General features: G+C 36.6%; 1 protein-coding gene across 1 annotated transcript in view; it reads right to left on the minus strand.

Moving 5' to 3' along the window:
* LOC136413319 (uncharacterized) overlaps window positions 1-16,403 on the minus strand; it is a 133,842-nt gene extending 117,439 nt beyond the window's left edge. The window contains exon 1 of the mRNA XM_066396818.1: window positions 15,935-16,403. Coding sequence (XP_066252915.1) covers window positions 15,935-15,983 — 49 coding nt within the window. The 5' untranslated portion in view covers window positions 15,984-16,403. The remainder of the gene's footprint in view (window positions 1-15,934) is intronic.
* Between the last annotated feature and the right edge of the window lie 5,308 nt (window positions 16,404-21,711).

Consider the following 21,711-nt stretch of genomic DNA (forward strand, 5'->3'; position numbering starts at 1 on the left):
GTGCGTTTCAGAATGATTCCTGTAGACATCAAAACCGCGAAGTTAGTTCAAGTTAGTTGAAGGCTAACGTAACCACAGTTCCTGATCCTGTAACGGCATTTTAAACGAGGAAGAGGAAAATGAAATGTTTTACATGCTCGCCACGAATCAAATGCCCCTGGTATTACAGCAAGTCAAGTCTCTCGACCCTGAATATGAATCAACACCATAAACTATGTGTTTGTATAGGTAACAAAGTCCATGGTGACTGTACCGTTACCTTTATCTACTTGAAAGATTTTAATATTATTTCCTTTACGCACAGAATCGAGAGCGGTTCACAAGATCATTTAAAATTCAATTTCTTACCGGCATTACTGACTAGGATTGGGGCCACTATATTTTTCACGTTCACTTCGGACATCGCAGCTGGAGCATCATTTTGACGGGACTCGAAGACTTTCGCTGTGTCGTAAACGCAAAAACAAATATTCAATTGTTCTCAACCATACGTCATACTGTTTTGGAGGCTTGCGCATGCGTAATTGTTTCATGATGTTCCAGAGTCACCTTCGGCAAAAACGCCTAAATAGCCTAATGCGTAAAGACGTGTTTCCTACTGACAAAAATCTGGAGAGTGGATGTATGGGTGAGTTTATATTACGAATGGGCGGCCTGGGGAATGGTATTTTTGTGGATCTTAAGAATACAAATTACCAAACAAGCTGAAGAAACGTTAAAATGTTTTCAAAAATTTCAATTTTTCCCCGGTTTCCTTTCATCCAAATATTTAACGTCGTTTTTTGGGTCAGTGACGTGACCATCTGCTATTAATGTCGGGGAGTCTGCTTGAATCTGGTGATTTAAGAGTAAAAGTTGATCTTTGGATGTTACTCCCCATTCACGGCACCACGTCATTGTGTTGTCCAGTAGCGCGTGTATCTATCCCTCTCAGTCGTTATAGGTCATTGTTGACGTTGTGTTGTTATGTACAGGACGGTACCGCACTTATTGTACAGGATTGGTACGTATATTTAGACAAAGCCTACTACTTTTATTATATAAAAAAAGAAAAGTTGTAGGGTTAATCTTAAATCGTCAGAAAATGTTACGTAACACAACAAATGAATGTCGGACACAAAGCCGGTAAATTTATAATGGACCGCCCTGTATATTTTATAAAAATTGAAGAGACTTTTATTGCCTGATTTCAAAAATATATAACATGTTGACATTTGATTTAGCCGCTTTCGCGATATTTGTATTTAAAAATCGGGATTACATTGTTTTTCAAAATCACAGTTGCTATGAATAAACAAATAGACCAAACGTCATTAGAAATTATTATTTATTCGGCTGTCACATTTCCTTCATTCCATCCATAAAATGTAAAAAGTGGGCCTGGTAGCAACTCGCATATGGGCATGAATGCGCTGATACTCTGCTTGCGCTGGAACAACGTTATTGTTATTTTTGTAATACAGGCGAATTATTCCTAACTTTCCTTCTTCCATTTTACATGGACGAAATGAAGAAAATGCAGCAACCGAATAAATAATAATTGGTAATGACATTCGATCCATTTGTTTATTCATGGCAACTGCGATTTGAAAAAAACAATGTAATCCCGATTTTTAAATACAAATATCGCGAAAACGGCTAAAGGAAATATCAACATGTTATATATTTTTGAAATCAGAAAATAAAGGTGTATTATTTTTTTATAAAATATACAAGGCGTTCCATTGTAAATTTATCCTCTTTGTGTCCTTTAACTTTGCAATGTTCATCTGTTGTGTTGCGCAACATTTTCTGGCGATTTAGGATAAACCCTACAACTTTTTTATTTCATTTTTTTCTATAATAAAAATAGTAGGCGCTGTCTAAATATACAGACCAACTCCATACAATAAGTGCAATATCGTCAGGGAATTGCAAATATAGGCAGTTTTGTCCACGTGTTTTTCATCCTTTAAGCCATGCGGCATCGTGGCAGTATACATTCTAAAGGAAGGGTGGAAGCGGCGATCCCTGAGAGAACCCCCTGTTCAGGAAAAGAAGCGAAAGAAAAAGTGTCACCGCCTCGAGCTTTTAGTTGCTTGTTTAATATGTTCAATAGGTTGTTGATGACAAGATGGAGGTATAATACGTTAAGTATACTGCTGTGCCAGATCCAGCCAAATGCCCTATTAATGTCCGTAAACAGACTTGCTGATCTACTATCGCTAAGATGTGCTGTTTCCATGTTGTTCCTCAAAACAAAGAGTGGGCGACTAGTCGAGTGTTCCGGTTTAAAGCCAAATTGCTACATGTTTCCTGATCCACTCCTGAAGCTTGTTTTTTATTATGTGTTCAAAACCTTGACTTCGCACCGGAAGTAGCGTAATGGGGCTGTAATTTTGTGGTTGTGTAACAAATCCTAATTAATCTCCACGGTCCAAAGATGGAAACTAATAAACTAGGTAATTTAAATCGAATTTTAACCGACTGAAACCATCCCTGTCTCATGGCCGACATCGTTTGCTTTGGCATCCAAAACCGATTATTTCTCCCTTCACTCGGGTTGATTCTGCGGTTGTTTACATTTCCCTTGACGTATGTGCGATATCTGTACACTGTTTGGTGAAATTGGAAACCAAACCGATAAAAATTAGGGGTAGGAAACTAAGAGCTGTCGTTCGTATTTGCCGAAAATCCCGACAATCAGATATTTCACGCTCCTCGGGAAATTCGAACTGGGAAATACCTTGCAATTTTTTAAATTCGGAGGGCATATGTCTGCACCTCCCTGCTTAAACTTGCCCAATATATTGTAGGGACGGCCAATCATTTTTGGCGAAGCAATTAAACCCATGACGAAGCTGCTGCAGTGCAGACGATATAAATAAATTAGGGTCATCGGGGCAGCGCAACAGTGTAATTGCTGTTTAATTAAATCTTTTTCAGGACATCATTCGAGGCGGGAAAAAATTGAATAATGTTGGAAACGTCAGATCTGTCCCGATATGGAAGAATGGAAGCGAGAGCTAAATAGCTTAAAATGCGATCTAACTAACCTGGATTCAGTTTTCCATTAGAGACGTGTCAACGAGGAGTGACACGCTTTATTATCGAAAAAGGATTTCTGAAGATACACGTTAATTTCAGTTTCTAAAGGCCCGTCTTGGAAATATATTTTCGTTCATTAAGAAACATTCCTTAGTAATAACTATTACACGTTTTAGTATCTGAAATGGGTTAACGTCTCGACTGTAAAATTAGATTCTAAATTTTACGGACGTGCGGCAGTTATTAAATCTTAGAGCTAACGAAAACAAAGAGAACGCTTATTATACCTCGTAAAAACTCTTATATTGGCTTACAAAGAAGCCCTCATATTGCCCTTCACATTTGATCGGATCGCTTATTACACGGCTTCCATGGTTGTTTTTCAATTTTAAACGAGATTGAAGATATACAAACCACAAAGGGATTTTCGACAGTATTGGATTTATTCATGACGTAATCTACTACACGTTATCTCGAAGAGTCGAGCCCGGAAAGCTAAATGCAAGGAAAATATGCGGTTCAATGGTTATTAGGCCACGCTAAAAGCCTGTCGATCACATAATTATTATCTGGTCACAAACATACACAATTAAAACATATTTCTGTAAATCCATCTGCAAATACTGTCTTATCGCCCCAGTTGAATTTGTGCCACAACGAAAATTATCAATTTCCAAGTTATCTTCCTTTGGCAGATGGTCACAGCCAGGTCAAAGTCTCTTTTATAGATCAAATTGCTTGCACAATTGCCTGTTTAATTTATATGGTTACTTGACTGCTTGTTCAGTCAATTTATTGACACAAAGTTTATTACCTCGATTCGATATACCCCTTACGATTTGTTCCGTGTGTCTGCATTTGTTTGCTGTTAACGTTTTAATTTAAAAACCGCAGGTCATGAATTCATAGGGGAGAGAATTTAGACGAGGAAGTAGTAAAAGCATGTGCAACTGCTCCGAGAGGAAGACTTCGCCAACTTTCCGATTCTGGAAATTTAGGAAAAATCTCTAGGGGGAACTGTTAAAAATCCCTGCATTAATTACCACGTTCTTTCATTAGTTAACATTTGCGAACGCTCGGTAATCTCTCAGAAGGTTAATGAAAAGGCCATAAAAATATCACTACGAATTTCTTTATTTCTTGAAAGATGCCCTTGGGATCCCTAATCCACTTCGAGCAAATCCATAGTCTGAAGAACATGGCTGACCAAATGTTGATGCCCATTTGACCATTATGCCCAATAAAAAGGTCTAACTGGGCATTCTTGGCTTGAGATTTGACCTAAGGAAAAAGGGAGTCAAGGGCTAAATCAAAATTTTGACCCAACTTAAAGTCAAAGTGTCCGCTATCAGTTTCTAATTTTCCAAAAATTTTAATTTTTCGAAAATCCTCAGACTGTCAATTCACCATAAACTTCTCAAAATAAGAAGTTTTTCCTCAAAAATAACCGATAAATATAACTATTTTGAAGATCACTAGAACTTTAGAAACCTCCTCCAAGATTCAAAAAACCTCTACAAAGTAAAAAAAAAATCTTTAAGTTGGGCACTCAGAAAGAACCCTGGACTGATGGTTAAACCTAGAGAAAGGGCCACTTTTGAAGGTTCAGGAGAATCCAAAAAGATTACCATAAGTTCCGACGAATCTGAAATTTATGTATCTGCGGTCAGACCAGGATTTCCGAAGTCAGAACTGCTTTAAAAACGCCACCGATACATATTTCAATTATGTCCCTAACGAGGCCCAAAATATCCTGTATTAACCTAGAAATTTGAGGGCTGATTCCGGGAAGGGCTTAAGGTGAATGGAAAAGAAGGTTTTAACAATAATCTTCATTTGAATATTTATTTAAAGCCCGTTAACTAGTCTTTAGAAACCAGCTACGTCACCGATTCATTTTTGGGATTATCGTTAATGAGTCCTGTTCTGAAATCTCCTCAGAGATTTATGAAAAGACAGGGCAGTACTTAGTGTAATTTGAAGAAACTACTTTGAAAAAAACTACTTTTTGAGACTATTTTGGAAAATTTCTCTGCTCCGGAAAGTAACTGCGTTACTAACTTACATCAACCATAAATTTACGAAGGCAAGCCCAACAGGAAATTTGCTACCAAACAAATTGCTTTGCGTAGGCCTGGTGTGCATGAAAAACACACACATCTCCACGGCTCTATTTCAGTCATCCAGAAGCCAGATGAGCCACATTAAGCCTTGAAAAAACTCGACTTTTTTTCGGCATCAATACCGCCATGATTAAAATCCAAATATTCAGTAGTCACACAAGGGAATAAGCTTTCAAAGGAAACAACACTTACTGCCTAATAATAGTCCAACAAATCCGTGATCCTTGCCGGGCCAAAGTTCACGTCAAAAAATTCTACATTTATCAAAAGAAGTTAAACGGCATATAACACGGGTTCATAAATAAAAATAGCAGTAAATCATTCTGGATAAATTACCCCAATTCAAATTAAGGAAATATTATGGCGTGTCAAGGAAACTAGGAAATTTTTTCAAACCATGTCGGCAGAAAGTGACAAATTATTGTCGACTAATGAATACAAGGGCGGGTGTGTGAATAGCTCTAGCTCGACTCGTCCCATTTTGGGTCGAGTTTCGAATGAAAAAGTTGAAAGGTTGTTAAAGTAGCAGACTTAATCTAAATAAGTAAATCGCATTCAGTAATTCCCTTTGAGCGGCGTTTTATGCGGCCCACGGATTCAGCTTTATGTATCAAGTAGTGAATAACTTTCGGATGTAATATTTCAGCCCTGGCAAAGACTTTTGTTACCGAAAACACCGCCCGAATCGGGCTTACAGAAAAAAAAAATTCGTCCGCCTCCTTCAGCTTATGAGATACGAAATTTTAATTTTTTAATTATCGATTCTCAGCGGTGCCTCATATGCCCAATTTCTTGGCCCAGTTTGACAATGGCCCGAACCCAATCCCTCAATCTTATCGTATAGAACATCTAAATTTCAATGTTCCAAATCCCGTACTTGTGGTAAACTAATTAGCGTGTTTACACTTTGAAACAACATCAGTAAGTGGAGGGGCTTCGAAATTATAAGCAACTTGGGAGTTATATCAAAATCCATTAACATAGAGCCTTGTGTTAAAATTTAAATATTATTGAAGGAAACTGTTCCCAAGCAGGTAGAAAGGAACTATACTTTCCTTATTCAAATTCTGCTTGAAATGAAAATCCGGAGATATTCACCCATGATGGTATCTTCTGATTGGCTCATGAGATCATAAGGTCAGGACAGCATGGGATCATGAGAATTTAGCTCTTTCCTAATATTTCTATTTTTGAAGCGAGATAAACTCTGTAATCAAGTATTTGAGGGTTGACTATTGAACAATACTTGTAAATACACTGAGTGATGACCCAAAAAGGAAAAAACAGAAATTAACTCTTTTGCTATATACAACGCTCGTAAAAAGTATTGCAACACGTTTGGAACCTACCTTAATCCGTAATTTAAAAAAAAATGCTTAAGCACGTGTAATTTTATTTAAAAACAAGGCATTTAATGCATTATTTCCAATTTTCAAGTTTTTCACTCGTATTCATTTCTATCTCACTAATTTTTTATTTTCAAACGGAAAGGTTCTTCTTATAGCATATCAAATGAAAGGTAATTCAATAAGGGAACAGAGGTATAGTCAGAACAAAAATTGGATCTACAGTTTCCTTAAAAAAATACAACAAAGTTCATATCCTAATAGGATTAAAAGTTTTAATCTTTGCTTTCTAGGTAAATAATCCACACTTATTTCACTTTAAAAAACAGTGAAAAAATGACAACAAGACGTACAGATTCCTAATCGTCTTCAATGTAAATAATTTTTTAGATACAAAATATTTTGGTTTTCATAGAATTCATTAGTAGTTGAATTCAATTGCTAAGCATTTACCACAGGTAGAATATCAAAAAAATGGATCGTTTATCTGAAAAGTAATTTTAATCTTTTTGGGGTATGGAGATCGCAAAAAAAATTACGAAGAGATGCGTCTCATATTTAATAAGAAATGTCCAAACCGACCTATTGATTGAAGTGTAGTTTGTCGGATGAATAAAAAACTTTAACAAATTGAAAGTGTGAAAGCTCCAAAGTGTAGAAGACCTCGAACAACAACTGGTGGCATTAAAGCACTAGACATTCTTTTATCTATCGGTGAAACCCCCATACAGTCTACTAGCAAACTTGCAGATGAATTTGATGTATCTGCAAAATCAGTAAGTAATCTTTCAAAACGAGAAAGATTTCGTCAATACAAAATTTCTCTTACTCAAGAGTTGAGGCCTCAAGATTTTGATCGCAGGATGGAATTTTGTGAATTGATGCAATAAAAAGGTGTTCAGGACTGTTGAAATTATGATGCGACACTGCTTGTACTTTAAATGTTTTGTTTCTACTTGCCTTTTGTTCATGTTGCAAGAATTTAGAGATTTTCTGGGTTCTTTCTAAGAAGGGCCATACGCGAACTCATCTGGCAATCCTTTATTTATGATGTCAGACTGAGGTAGTCCTTAATGAAAGTTCTTTCTTGTTGCTTGCACATGTGTTTTTTTGTCTAATTTTAAGAAACTTAGTTGGTAGGTCAATTGCATCGGCCTGGTTTTTTGTTTTTGAGTCAGTTCATTTTTTTCACTCGTATCATAAGGACCTACTCAATAAAATTCTCACTACTCTGTAGAAGTGTATATTTCTTGTTCTCTACGGAGACTCAAAATACCTCAACAAGGACAATAGATTTTTTCTAGAATTTTATTTTCTGATAATGCAACGTTTTGTTTAAATGAATCTATTCATTACCATATTGTCGCTACCGGTCTACAGACAATTTTCATTGGATGCAGACTCTGCATTCACAACATCTGCAAAAATTCAATGTATGGATGGGTGTAATCGTCTACCAGTTCATCTGTCAATTTTTCATAGAGGGGAACTTAAACAATCCATCATACTTGCACTTATTGCAAAACGAAATAGTTCCATCAATCGCCGCAATTTTCTTGGAGAAAATGGGGAGCAAGTAGCGAAAAATATTTGGTTCCAACAACATGGTACATCATCACATTACGCTATGGCTATAAGAGAATATCTTGATGAGATTCTCTCTAGAAGATGGATCGGTAAAAGAGGCGCAATAAAATGGCCGCCACGATCTCCAGATCTTGAGCCCCTAGATTTTTTTTGTGTGGTCACTTAAAAAATTTCTTTTATAAAAATAGATAAAAGAAATTAGATGATTTACGTCTTAGAAGTCGAACGGAATTAGAATTAATAACAAAAGCAACACTGGATAATTGCATAAAAGAACTCGAAGAATAACTGAGTCATTGCCAAATTGTTACTGAAACCCAATTTGAGCATTTATTGTAAAAACTTCAATTTTATTTGATGTAATAGTGAGTTACTTTATTTTGTATTTAATAATTTTATTTTTAAGGAAACTGTTGATCCAATTTTAATTCTGAGGATACCGTTGTATCCCTTATTGAATTATTTTTCATTTGATATACTACAATGAGTATTTTTTCATCTGAAAATAAAAAGTTAGTAGGGATAGTTGGATAGGGATGAAAAGTTTTAACATCAAAAATAATACATTAAATGCCTTTTTTAAATAAAATTATATGTGTTTAAGCATTTAAAAAAATATATTCAGTTTTTGAAAGTTATAAAAGTGCTGCAATACTTTTTACAACCGCTACATTTTGTCATGTACATCATCTTCCACTTCTGACCACTTACCAACGATCTTCTGTATATGCAAGGAGAAATGTAACCAAGAGAGGATTGTTGTCTGCATGTATGTGCAAGTAACGTCTTAAAATTGACCCATTTCAATGACACCATACTCTAAAAGTCTTGTAGTTAACAAGGCCGGAACACAATGGAAAGTTTTCCAGTTTTCGAGACCTTTTTAGAATCTTAAACGAATTTTCAGACTGAACTAACGTGCTCAAAATAACCATACTGAAACCTTCGCTTAAGAGCATTTACACCTGCCCTTCTCAACAGGATTTAATTAAAAATAATATGTAAAATTAAAAGAATTTTCTAGAAGCTTCTGGAACTATTCCTATCCCATACACGATAAAATTCCCCTTACGAAGAAGTTACTGAAGGGCATAAATTTTATATTTATTTATGAGATGTTCTTATTGTTGAGGGAGTGAGATTTCTTGAAATTTTGCTCCTGTGTCTGAGACAGCTGCTGTGTCCAGAATGCGGGTTGAATTTTTATGATGCCAGACTTGTCCTGGAGATAGTTAAATTTGCTCTAATTTGAATCCTCACAACGTACGAAGAAGCACCAATAAGAAGACTGACTCTTTTTTTAGGCAGTTTTAGAGGATTTTCTAGGTATTTCTAAGAATCTTCTTATCCTCAAGAGGACGCAATTTCCTTTAATTTGAGGTTAGAGGTCTTGTCAGTAGCAAAGAATTTTCAATATGGCAAATTTTCCAGAAATTTTTGGACATTTTTTGGAGACGATTTGGTGGAATTTTGGAATTTTTCAAATATCTCCAAGTTTCTTAAGGGCTCAAAGACCCTCCCTTTTAAGGAAATAAATTCCCCATCCAACGTATTTTGACAATTTGCACAACATATAAAGGCGACGAGGGTTGTAAAAAGCCGCATGCCAAAATATTTATTTTACGCCTAAAGTTTCCCCTCGAACAGACCACCCTGCCCATTAAAACAAATAAGTAAATGTCGCCGGTTTTTAATGATTTAAGGGTGCATTTTAATGCACTTCACCGCCGACAGTTAACACGGCTAAACCCGAATTGACATTTTTCCCATTATGCCATAATGAATATTTTAATGCTAATGCCCTCGTGCGAACTCCGTGAAAAACTTGTGTCATTATCTCTGGTAACTCGAACCGTGAACAAGGGGTAAAATATCGGGGGGAAACTCGATGACTGCGAGGGTAGCAGTTTATAATCACTGGCAGCTTCTTAAGTTCCTGTGTCCCCGCGGTTAATCCGAAAAGAGCCTCAAACACTTCTTCCACTCCTGCCGATGGAGCCTTTATAAAATATCCATTTACAAAAAAGTGCTCTTTTATTCCCTCTCGGAAAACACACATCACCTCCTAATACTTTTCCTGGCAACTGTTTCCATCAATAAAAACAATATCTCTCCGAAATCCTTTTGTCTCCTTTGTGTTTTCGATCCAGTTTAAAATTGAAAACCAACAACTGGTAATACAAGATGTAAACTTATCATAGGGAAACCGAAAGGAGGTTTACGCAAGGGTTGGCGTTTTCGGATCGTTGGTAAACCTCAAATCTTCTCGTTTCTATTTTTCCATTTAGTTCCCACTATTGATATACATTTCATCAGAAAGGGGATTTTGAGTTTCTTTCCCTTTACTCGCAGAGGGCGTTTTCACCCCCCCCCCCCCCCCCCCTCATCCTCCCCGCATGGGAAACCATACACCATCATACGTGACTAACAGCAAGGAAGCCCTGATATGACTGCAACGCGAAGCTTTCAGGGCGTGTGCCCCTAAAACTTGAATGTCCTCCCAATTGGCTCGTTCTATAGTTTTGTGTTGTCCTATATAGCAACTGCCATTCCGAGAGGCGTTGGAGAGATCCTGACCTGATATGGAAAGAACTCTGACGCGACTAAATAAACACTTGAGCAGCTGTACAGTCGAATTCAGGCCGGACAGGCTCAATGCCCCGTGTCCGATAAATGAATCCCTATATAAGGGGCACGTGCAGTGGCAGGTGAAAAAATATATGTGGGCGTAAGGCGCTTTACGGAGGGTATTGGTTTGACTGATAACACTGCTTTCTAGGCACAGGGTGGTCCACGTAAGACGGTCCACTATCTTACCTCAAAAACCGTAAAGTTTAAGAAAAAAGTTTAATGTAAAAGTTACTCAGTTTTTTTATGAATTTTTATTTTTCGATATTTTCGAAGTTAGACAGTGGTCTAGACAACAGTCGTGACAAAAATACATTTTTTTAAATGGAATAGCCTATATTTTGTGACAGATACTAATTCTGCTTGTAACTATATATATTTTTTGATATTGGAAAATATGAAAAATTCCTAGCAGTTTTAGACTTAATTCAATTTAGGTAAAGATCGAAGAAAAAATAAGTTTTTGGAAATGTTTAATAAATGCACATAGTATTCATTGAATCATTTGAAAACTTGTCCGATTAAAAATAATGGCTCGTTCTACTAGAGTATATTTTGAATTTTCGAAAAATTCACAAAGGTGTGAGATATACTCCAGTAGAACAAGCCATTATTTTTAACTGGACAAATTTTCAAACAATTAATACTATGTGCATTTATGGAGACCTTTAAAAAGCTTATTTTTCCCGCAATTTTATTTTAAATTAACTCAAAAACCGCTGGAAATTTTTCATATGTTGCAATAACAAAAATACTTAGTTACAACCAGAATTAGCATCCGTAACAAAATATAAGGTATTCCATTAAAAAAATATATATTTTTGTCACGCCAGTTTTCTGGGCCAGTACAACTTCGAAAATATTGAAAAAAAAAATTAAAAACTAAATAACTTTTATATTAAACTTTTTTCTAAACCTTGCGATTTTTGATATAAGACAGTGGACCGTTTTACATGAGCCCCCTGTACCTTTAGTAGGTACCCAGTTTTGATACAAGATTGATGCGACTTTCCTTAGAAATGGGGGCAAAATGATGGTGTTCGATAACGCGGTTTTCCTGAAAATTCGTGCCGATGTGGAGCAGACTGACCTCGTTCCTGGAACAGCTAATAAAAGTCCTTCACGAAATATTGTCAGTTTTTAATGGAACAATCAATAGTTCGGGAATTAGATTATAGTTTACCAGACGAGCCAAGCCACTCATTTCAAGTCAGACAATAAATCTAATGGAGTCCTTAATTTTAAAACTTTATTCCCGAGCAAAGCTTCATAGATGGAATGTTTCTAAACGAAAACAAGGCTTTTAACTGAATTGTTTTCTTTCAAACTATAAAGCATTTCTACGTTTTTATTTTTATATGGAGCTTTGTCTGCCATTTAAAACCGTACCGGCAAAGATAATGTAAACCTGTACAACGACACAACAAGCCCATTAAATTTTCTGAAAGTAAATTCGTGTACAGAACAATTATCAAAAAAGATAAAATGCCCCGTGGAAGGTGATTTTAAGGAAGTTTAACCGGAAGAGATTAACACGTCCTCCACACACTTCTTGTGCCTTATAGAGTAGCATAACAGAGTGTTTCATATTTCATGTTCGCATACAGATTTGGCTACAGAGTTGTCGGTAAGTTGGGACATTAATATTCACAAGTAAAACATAAAGGCCGTATTAGCTATACATAGAGTTTCACAGCCGTTTCGGCAATCGGATTTCGCTTAGAAATGAAGCGAAGGAGGAGGTTGTTTTTGTAAGCTTAGGGGCCCTCGAGGAAAAATACCAGGAGGGCCCTTTTAGAATTAAAAGAGGTAAGAAGAATTTCATTAAAATGGCTTCATCCTAGAGTCTGTCTGAATCTGAAAGGAATATCATGAATGCGTATGCTTTTGCTGCCAAACATTTCTCTTTTATTTTGACCAAGGGAAATAGTAATAGTCCGAATATTTACAATTCAATCTTCTGTAGATCTCCTTATTTCCATATAGCAGACTCTTATGCTAAAATTAGTGACTTTATACAGGGGGTTCCATAACGAGAGGAAAATACTTTAGGAGGCGAAAATACAACAAGTTCATTTTGAACCAAAAGAATCATAAAGGAAGAATACGATTCTTAACGGTTTGAAAAGTATTTAGTTCATCAATCAATAAAATAATCAAATCAATCAAATATCACATTAATAGATAAGAATTAGTTTGACAAGGTTGTGGTATTTTCATTATCAATTCAATTAAATCAATCGAACATAAAAATTCCAAGGTGTTAGGTATGCACCCTGCGGAGGCCATCTAAAAGTCAATAAAGCCCAACCCTAAATACTACTGACAGAAATTGACGCGTACGCTCTTATCGCCCTTTAATAAATCTTGAAATTTTTGTTCATGGAAAGGATTTTGACCATTTGACCTACATGGGCTATTTGAAGGGTCTTCTTCGAAAACTCTGATAGTTTTCTCAAGATTCTCATTTTCAATAAGATCTCGGGCACCAACTGCTCGGCGAGGAAAACTCTGACAAATGTTCTGTTATCGGCAATGTGCAATTCTGGAAAACGACGTTCATATTCTCTAACAGCTTCAAACGCATTACCGTTAGCAAAGCCATAAATAAAGACTCTATCAGCATATTCTTCGTTGGTAAACATTGTTAAACCCTTTTGTCAAGGAACGTCTTTTATTAACCACTGTTACTGTTTTCCTTTGTTAGAAGATCCACAATTTTCTTACAAACATAGGCACGTTAACATAAGCAAACATACCAGGATATTCGACGTACATAAAATATATAAATATAAAATAAGTCCCGTTTTTCTCCTTTATTTTTACGCGCGAAAACCGCCCGCTAGCCCTAACAATACGTTTGTGATCTTTGAACTATTATCAAACAAACACAATTAATTTTAATTTGTTTATGAATATATGTACTTGCTAAAAATAAAAAATTAGTTAACCAAGTTTTTGTGTGAGAGGTGAACAATGCAATTTACTTGTGTACTTGAGAAGAATTGAAATTACCAACGTACAACGAGTTAAAAAATCTCAAAGAGCTTAAGGGCAGTTCAGAATCATTCAGTGCGCACTAATTGGACTATTCAATTCTGGTTTGTATTAAACTGCTACCCACTAAAAATTTATAACTCAATTTCACCGGATTTAAATATTTTTTGACACCCCCTGTAGGCCGGAAAGTTTTTTGAGTACTAATCAAGGTTTTAAGGGACTAATTAATACTGACACACACCCTACAAAAACAAAGAGAAACATGCAGAATCTGAAAACGAACAGAAACGGGACACAACCCTCAATCAATCATGCTGAAAAAAACATTTATGTACATATTGAGAATCTTTCTCAAAACCCTTTGAGGGATTCATAAATCAAATATGAAAAATAACATGTATGTAAGCGAATTAACTTGAATTCCGTGAACTATTCCATGTTCCTCCCAAACCCAGAGTCCGAACAAGAGTCAGTAGAGCCCCTATCACATTTAATTTATTTTTGATTTCTTGTTCGAAAAGAAGGTTTCATAACTGAAATATCCAGGAAAATTCGGAAATTCGACGAAGGAAATGGACTTGGAATCTTGATGAATCAAAATTTAGAAGAAAAAACTGAGCTCAGCTCAATGAGCCTGATCTTGATTAAACTTCCGTGGAATCATATGAGATTTTTCTTCATTTCTCCCTTTCATTTCGGAGCAAAAATATGAAACAAGGAGATAAAGAAAGTGTCTTAAAGGTTTCGGGAGATGATTCAGAGTCCAGCTGAGTGTAGATAAACACACTTTCTAACCCATTAGCATTACATACGCAAACTACTGCGTGAGACCTCCCATGGAATAGCTAGAAAATTATATATCTCACATGTGATTAGGAAGTTTTAGAGCCGAATTTAGAGCATGCTGTTTAGGGAACTCTTTAACTGTGTTGAGTTTGAAGGATCAAAGGTGGAAAAGGAGACTCGCTAAACTTAAACAAATGAGCCTGAACTAACCCGAACTTAACATAAAGGAACTTTAAAGTCCCATAGAATCTTGAGCCAGATAAAGATCTGTTCTCCAATGAAATCGTTTAGAACTAAAAATAAGAGTAACTACCTCTGCGACTTTGATGAAGGAAATACATAAGGGAATCAGATCCGCATATATGTCTTTTACTGGCTGAGTTCCCCTGGGTTAATCCAGGTTAGACCAAGTCGTTTTAAATGTTTCAGACAGTGATATGCCTTTTTGTCGACACCGATAACCGGCTGAGATCGATTTCATAGGCTGATATAGCGGCATGTTTATCGACATAGGCGCTCCGCCACAAATTTGCAAGATGATATTACCCAAGGATTATTGCGGAATTTCGCTAATGTTTTGGAGATCCTGGAAGGGGAAGTCTTGGATGAAAAGGCCTTGGAGAGGGAGGTCTTTGAAGGGGGACCTTGAAAGGAAAGCTTATGACGACGGAGGTCTTGGAAGGAGAAGCTTTAGAAGGGGAGGTTTAGGAAGAGGAGATCTGAGGGGGGGAGGTCTTGGAATTTTTTCCAAGGACCATCGCTTGACTCTTATTGTGTTATTATGTGGTTCTGTGGTGAAAGCAACATTAATGGAATATGTAGCTACGGGAACAATTACACAGGGCATTCATTTGTGGCTTTGAATGGATGCATTTACACACTTCATTATTTTTTGTTATTTCATAGCAATTTTGGATAAATTTGTTCTCTCCCAACTAGCATGTAATTACTATTTTGTTTATATGTTAGTCCGGGTTATTTAATTATTCATAAAATGGTGTTTATTCGACCTACTTTAAATGTGATTAAATTGTTTCATTTACTCCCCCAAAATGAGGGCTATGAAATCGAAAATACCAGCCAGAAAAGGGAAAATGATTATATCACAATTAGAACTGAGGGAAGCGACTGCAGATCAAGTTGTCTTAGAAACCTAGGCAGAGCATCGGATTAGGTTCCCGGTCGTGTGCTCTAAATCCGGATTTCTGGACAAAACATTAGGCCCATCCAGAACGCGGTCGCCAACTTCATTTCACCCCTCGCAATCCCGAGCAAATTTGGCCTTTCCGCATCTTGCCAGGCATTTATGTACGTTTTAAATTCTACCGAGACTCCGGCCCCAAACAGCCCCATAAGGCTGCTCTATTTTTGTTCGAAGTGAATTATTAAAATGGTCCAAAAACACGCTTTTACCAAACGCAAATAATTGATTCCTACCTTGAATTATTACTGCACTAAGTAACACCAATAATTGATCACGCCTCATTGTCTCTTCAATCAATCAAGAACACGAATAATCCACTATTCTCTGGTCAAATGCACCACAATCCGCGACTTGGTCGACTCAAGTGAGCCGCATTCTGTCCCTCACGAACCGCGGCTGAAAACTGAAAGAAAGTCTCCTCAAACTGTGCCTTATGAGAAAAATACTGAAAACTGGGGATATAAATCCATCAGGGCCGTACATCCATCGGGGCAAATTACCATCAATATCCTTTGATTCATCAATCAAAAGAGAGGTGCGTGAAACGCGCGCGAAAACATTCGACGCTCGCCGACGCCGCAACTCTTTAGCCGTCCGAAAGAAGAAGCGTCACGACGTCACAACATACACTGGCGTCGGAAGAACTTTACTCCCACTCGCGACGCTCGATCGTCCCGTATCGGAGCGTTTCGGTTAATGCCGCAACTCTGCACCCTGCACTGCATGTTTTGCAATTAATAAATTATCATTAAGCATTTTAATTAGAGACGGAGAAGCCGATGTTAGGGTAGGTTCAGTGACTCACTTGGACTGATCCCGAACAACTAAAAACACGCGATAAAGGCGTCTGTTTCATTATTGGACTTATGGAAACTTAAAAGCGTCTACCATCTGCCTTTTTTATGCCGATAAGTCGGGGTTGGTAGGGGATAATGTTTTTCAGACCCATCGACTGGGTTACGGTTGGTTTCACCCAAATTGGAGTAGTTGGCGGGTCCGGGGTTAGTCAATTGTGATGGCAGATTAATGCCCCTAAGAAAGTCATTTTCCCAGGGAGCGCGAGGGCTTGGCAAATAAAAGGAAAACTCACTAATTTTCTCTATTTTACATACACGGAGCTCGCTCGACTTTCTTCAACAATCCTGTGCCTTTATTTTGAGGTGGTGTTCTGCCCCATAAATCATCGCGATCTTGATGACCGAAGTTTGAAAAGTTTTGAAATTTCGTGAGTTGATTTTCTTGCCTTAAGGCCGGTTGTTCAATGTCCAGCTAGGGCGGCTAACCGGCAGATAAGCTCTCAAACTGAAGTTAGAGCTTCGCCAAAAATTGCTGTCTGAAATGCCTCCCCAATTTCGTTCGTTGACCAAGCGGCCCGCCGAAATACACTAATTTTTCCCATTATTGCACTACTTTGGCAATTAAGTAACAAAACTATCAAAAATTTGTTTAGTTGATTTGATTTAATCAAATTTTATTCGCAACAGCTCAGACATTTTGATGTTTTATTTTTCGGAAATTTACAGTTTCTTTGCGAAATACTTGAAGTAAAGCTTGAACACTCTGTACAAAAATTAAACGTGAAATTTTTTTGGTCCACCGTGTACCCACGTACCATTAAACAAAATGCATCCGCTGAAACTCTTGCCCCAAAATGAATTATCACTCTGTAAATTGTCAATTCACATCAAGATATTATACAAGGTGAGTCATAATTAGTGGACCAAACTTCAGAACTGGATTCTTTTTTCGAAAACAGTGTTAGTTTGTTATTGAAACCGTAGTCCGGAAATTCCCCCTTACGAAAATACAAGGTGTTAAAGATTCATTTAAAAATTTCAAATTTATTAATACCTCCAAAAACAATTAAGATATTTAGATGACATTTTGCACTTTTTAACAGTTAACTATGACGATTTTTTTCATGTATAACCAATCATTTTAGTTTTACCAGTGACGTGCGTACGGGTACGTCTTAGCAGAATTTTATCGAAATAGGTGGTAGGCGGTTGGTATTTCTCAACGCAAAAACACATACACTGATTAAAATAAACTATTATCGTTTATGGCAGAATTGATAACATGTTGATGAAGTTGTTGACGGCGAACCATTTTCTAATTTTAACACTCTGTATAGTATATACAATGTGGAAATTTTAAATGGAACAGTCCATATAACTAAGATGCCTAACATATGCAACCTAAATCTTCGGACATGTCGATTTTTATTTTTTCTTGCGGTTTTTTTAATGATATATTCATGTATACAGGGTAGTCCAACAATCAGGTACGACCACCAACTTTATTTTTTCAAATGGAAACACCTATTTTTTATTTCGTTTTTGAATTCTACGCAAAATTCTAAGTGTGTTCCATGTACCATGTCCTATAGCTAAACGCAACAGGTCTCGAGAAATTTACGGTTGAACATTGATGACGTTGTTAATTTACCGTGTGTCCTAAAAAATTTCTGATCAATTAAACGATGGAATTATTTAAGCGCGAACCCGCATGTCTTTTTTTTATTATTTATTTTTGTTCAGTTTCTGTTTATGTCAACTAGTGTTCTTCGTTGTTTCTGATTTATTGCAAAATTTGCAGCATTTTGATCACTGCATTTGACAGAAAAACAGAGAATCGAAATTCTGATTATGAAAGGATGTGGAAATAGACAACGTACACACCAAAAAGTAGGTATTTTATTTAACAATAAACATCCAGATAATGGTCCTTTAGTGCACTCCACAGTTTCTAAAATTTTAAATAAGTTTTCTGAACTGGGACATGTTAGAGACAATTTACAGCACCAGTCTAAAGTACACGAAGAAGTGCAATTAAACGTTTTATTGCAGCTACAAGAAAATCCGCATAATACCTCGCGAGCAGTGGCTGTTAATAATGACATCAGCCACACTTCTGTTCTGAAATATTTGAAAACTTATAAATGGCATCCATACAAATTACAGTTAGTCTACGAGTTAAATGCAGATGATCCTGATCGCACAGTTGAATTCTGTACTAACATGATGGAGAGGTGCAACACTGATGCTACTTTTGTCAACCGTATTATCTTTTCTAGTGAAGTTACCTTTACACTTAACGGTACAGTCAATAGACAAAACTGTCTCTATTGGACGCCCCAGAATCTTCATTGGATGATGGAGGCCCACACTCGATTTCCAAAAAAGGTAAATGTTTGGGCCGGAATAGTTGGCAAAAGAATTTTAGGACCATTATTTCATTGACGGAACATTAACGGGTGAAAAGTATTTAGAATTGCTCATAGATCTTGTTGCTGCTCTTGTTGAGCTATATCCAAATGAGAATCATCCTGATGTTCCCTGTGATACTTTATGGTTTCGACATGATGGAGTACCTCCTCATTACCACGCTGATGTTAGGGCTTATATAAATGACATTTTTCCTGAAAGCTGGATATAATTGAATGGCCGGCACGATCACCTAACCTCATGCCTTTAGATTACTTTCTATGAGAGAGTAAAGTATTCTATGAAGAGTAAAGTATACTTTAACCAACCAGCAACTATCGAACCCTTAAAAGAAAGAGTTAAAAGAAATAAGAACAATTACCCCAGCAACCGCAAGAAAAAATAAAAATCGATGCGTCCTAGGATTTTGGCCGCATATGTTCGGCATCTTAGTTATATGGACTGTTCCATCCAAAACTTCCACACTATATATATATAATATGTGTGAAACACCATGTAAATCGGTAAGGAACCATTTCCGGGCCTACGTTTATGCTACAGCTAAAGTGTCTTTGACTGAGTGTTCGTCCTTTAAGAAGCTTTTTAGTCAGTAAATATACTCACGTTCAAACGATAACAATTGTAGAATAATATAAGCGCAATCTTACTTAAATATCTTAGTTAAGTATCTTACTTAAATATACAATAATCTATTACTTAAAGATTACATTGAGGTCTGACGAGATTTTTCCATGCTTCTTCAGCTCGTACTCAACAGATCTCTCGAACCTAAAATAGAACCATTCAAGCAAAAAGCATACAAATACAAAGGTTCATATCAAACCATTGCATCAGGAATTCCCGTCTGTCTTTTTTGATTTTTCGGTATTTCTCCTTTTTTATCAGCTTTTCTAGGAAGCGTTCCTTATGCAAACGAGGTAAAAGAGGATCTGCGCTCGAGGATATAACATCTGGTAAGAGAAGTGTAATGAATGAGAAAGTGTGGATAACGTTTCCCTCCCGCCTAAAGCCCATCGCTTGCTCGCTTGTCTGTTATTTTATTAATATCAATTAACACAATCATAAGCTTTATACTTGATGGTAAGGGTTACCTGGTCCAGCACCTCCAATATACTGAAAGTGGTGTTTTGAGACATCGAGAACGAATTGTAGTAATTGATTAAGGCTTCATACTGTTGACGATGTTGAGGATAGAAATGAAGCTCAGGAATAGAAGATCCAGCTGCTGGAGGTGTATCATCTCAGCTGAGATGTTTCTTTCATTCACTTCTTCAATTTCATCTTTTGGATGAATCTAGAAGCTAAGATGCCTGAGGTATAAATTATAGAGGTTCGTTACAGTGACATGAGAAGTCCATATCTCTCTCTGCGTCTCATTTCCTGCGCAAATTTTCCTGATCTGTGTTAATGAAGGGTAAAAACTTTATTAGTGGAGGTTTCTTCTTGGAGTGACAATAATGACGTTCTTTTGGAACAAGTGTTACCCATGCAAGTAACCACCCGCAACTGCCCTTATTGTAGTATTCGTATTGTTAAAATTGTCATCACTTCGTTGTTAGAGATGATAATCGTAAGTGATATGAAGGCGTTAGGAGTGAAATAGTAACAATTAGTGTCAAAAATGGGATTCCAGTGGGGTAGTTCAAGATTTGCTTACATCGAGCTGGCTAGTGTCTAGACGCCAGCATGAAGCAATGAAGATTTAACTGCCCCTCTGCAAGAGCAGAAAGAAAAGCTCGACCTAATCAGAGAAGAAAAGCGAGGATCGACTCGTGAGAAAGAAGAAAAAGGGACACCAGGAATAGTAAGGTATGTAAGGGATAGTAAAGTAGTAAGGAAAGAAGCGGCTCAGACAAGAACGGGAGAGATCTCAGGATACACAGTTGAGAAAAATAAATACAACAAATGAATATCATATACATATATTGTTGCGATTAAAAGAAACTAAGATTAATCGTTTCGAGAAAGGGGAGGATGCACTATCCATGTAACTATAACCATCTCGGCTACATAGGTTCGGTATATCTCCCGATTTCCATTAATTTCCAAGATATTCGGAATTGGATTAATCGCAAATGCGAAACTACCATTAAAGGACTACCATTAAAGGAGTTACATACCCATGAAACTACATTTTCAAGCCTTTTAGCCCCTAACGAGGGATGACTCTCAAATTAGTCCAATAGAACGAAAAAGTGCAAAATAATAGTAGTATGCAGATACTCTTTAAGAAAATCCTTTATTTTTTTACAAATTTCAATAAACCATTGTTTTTTTCTAAGAAACATAAAACTTCACTAATTATGCAAGGAAAAGCAAAACAGCCTCTAAAAACAACCTTATTGAAATAGAAAAAAAATATTTACATTCTTTTTTCAAAAATAAATGTTTCAAAAAAATAGCAGTATTTTTTAAAATTTGGAAAAAATAAAAAGGAAAGTATTAAAATTTAAAAAAATTATTTAAATAAACTAACATTAATACTTTGTATTTTGCCGTAATAGCTAAATATCTCCTCGGCATTGAGTCGACTCAGCGTTGACACCTCTTAACTGAAATTGCATTCTAGGTATCCTGGACGATTTTCCACAGATCTTAATTATTGATTGGTTTTACTACAGAAACTCCTTTTTTTAACATCTGTTCATAAATGCTCAATAGGGTTGAGATCCGAGGATCGAGCAGGCCATTTCAAAACCTCAACCCTATTGTCGGCAAACCATGCCCTACTCTTCTGCTCATGTGTTTAGGATGATTACCCTGCACAAAGATCCATTTGATGG

This window comes from Euwallacea similis, chromosome 13, assembly GCF_039881205.1.
Source record: "Euwallacea similis isolate ESF13 chromosome 13, ESF131.1, whole genome shotgun sequence".
Taxonomy (NCBI): domain Eukaryota; kingdom Metazoa; phylum Arthropoda; class Insecta; order Coleoptera; family Curculionidae; genus Euwallacea; species Euwallacea similis.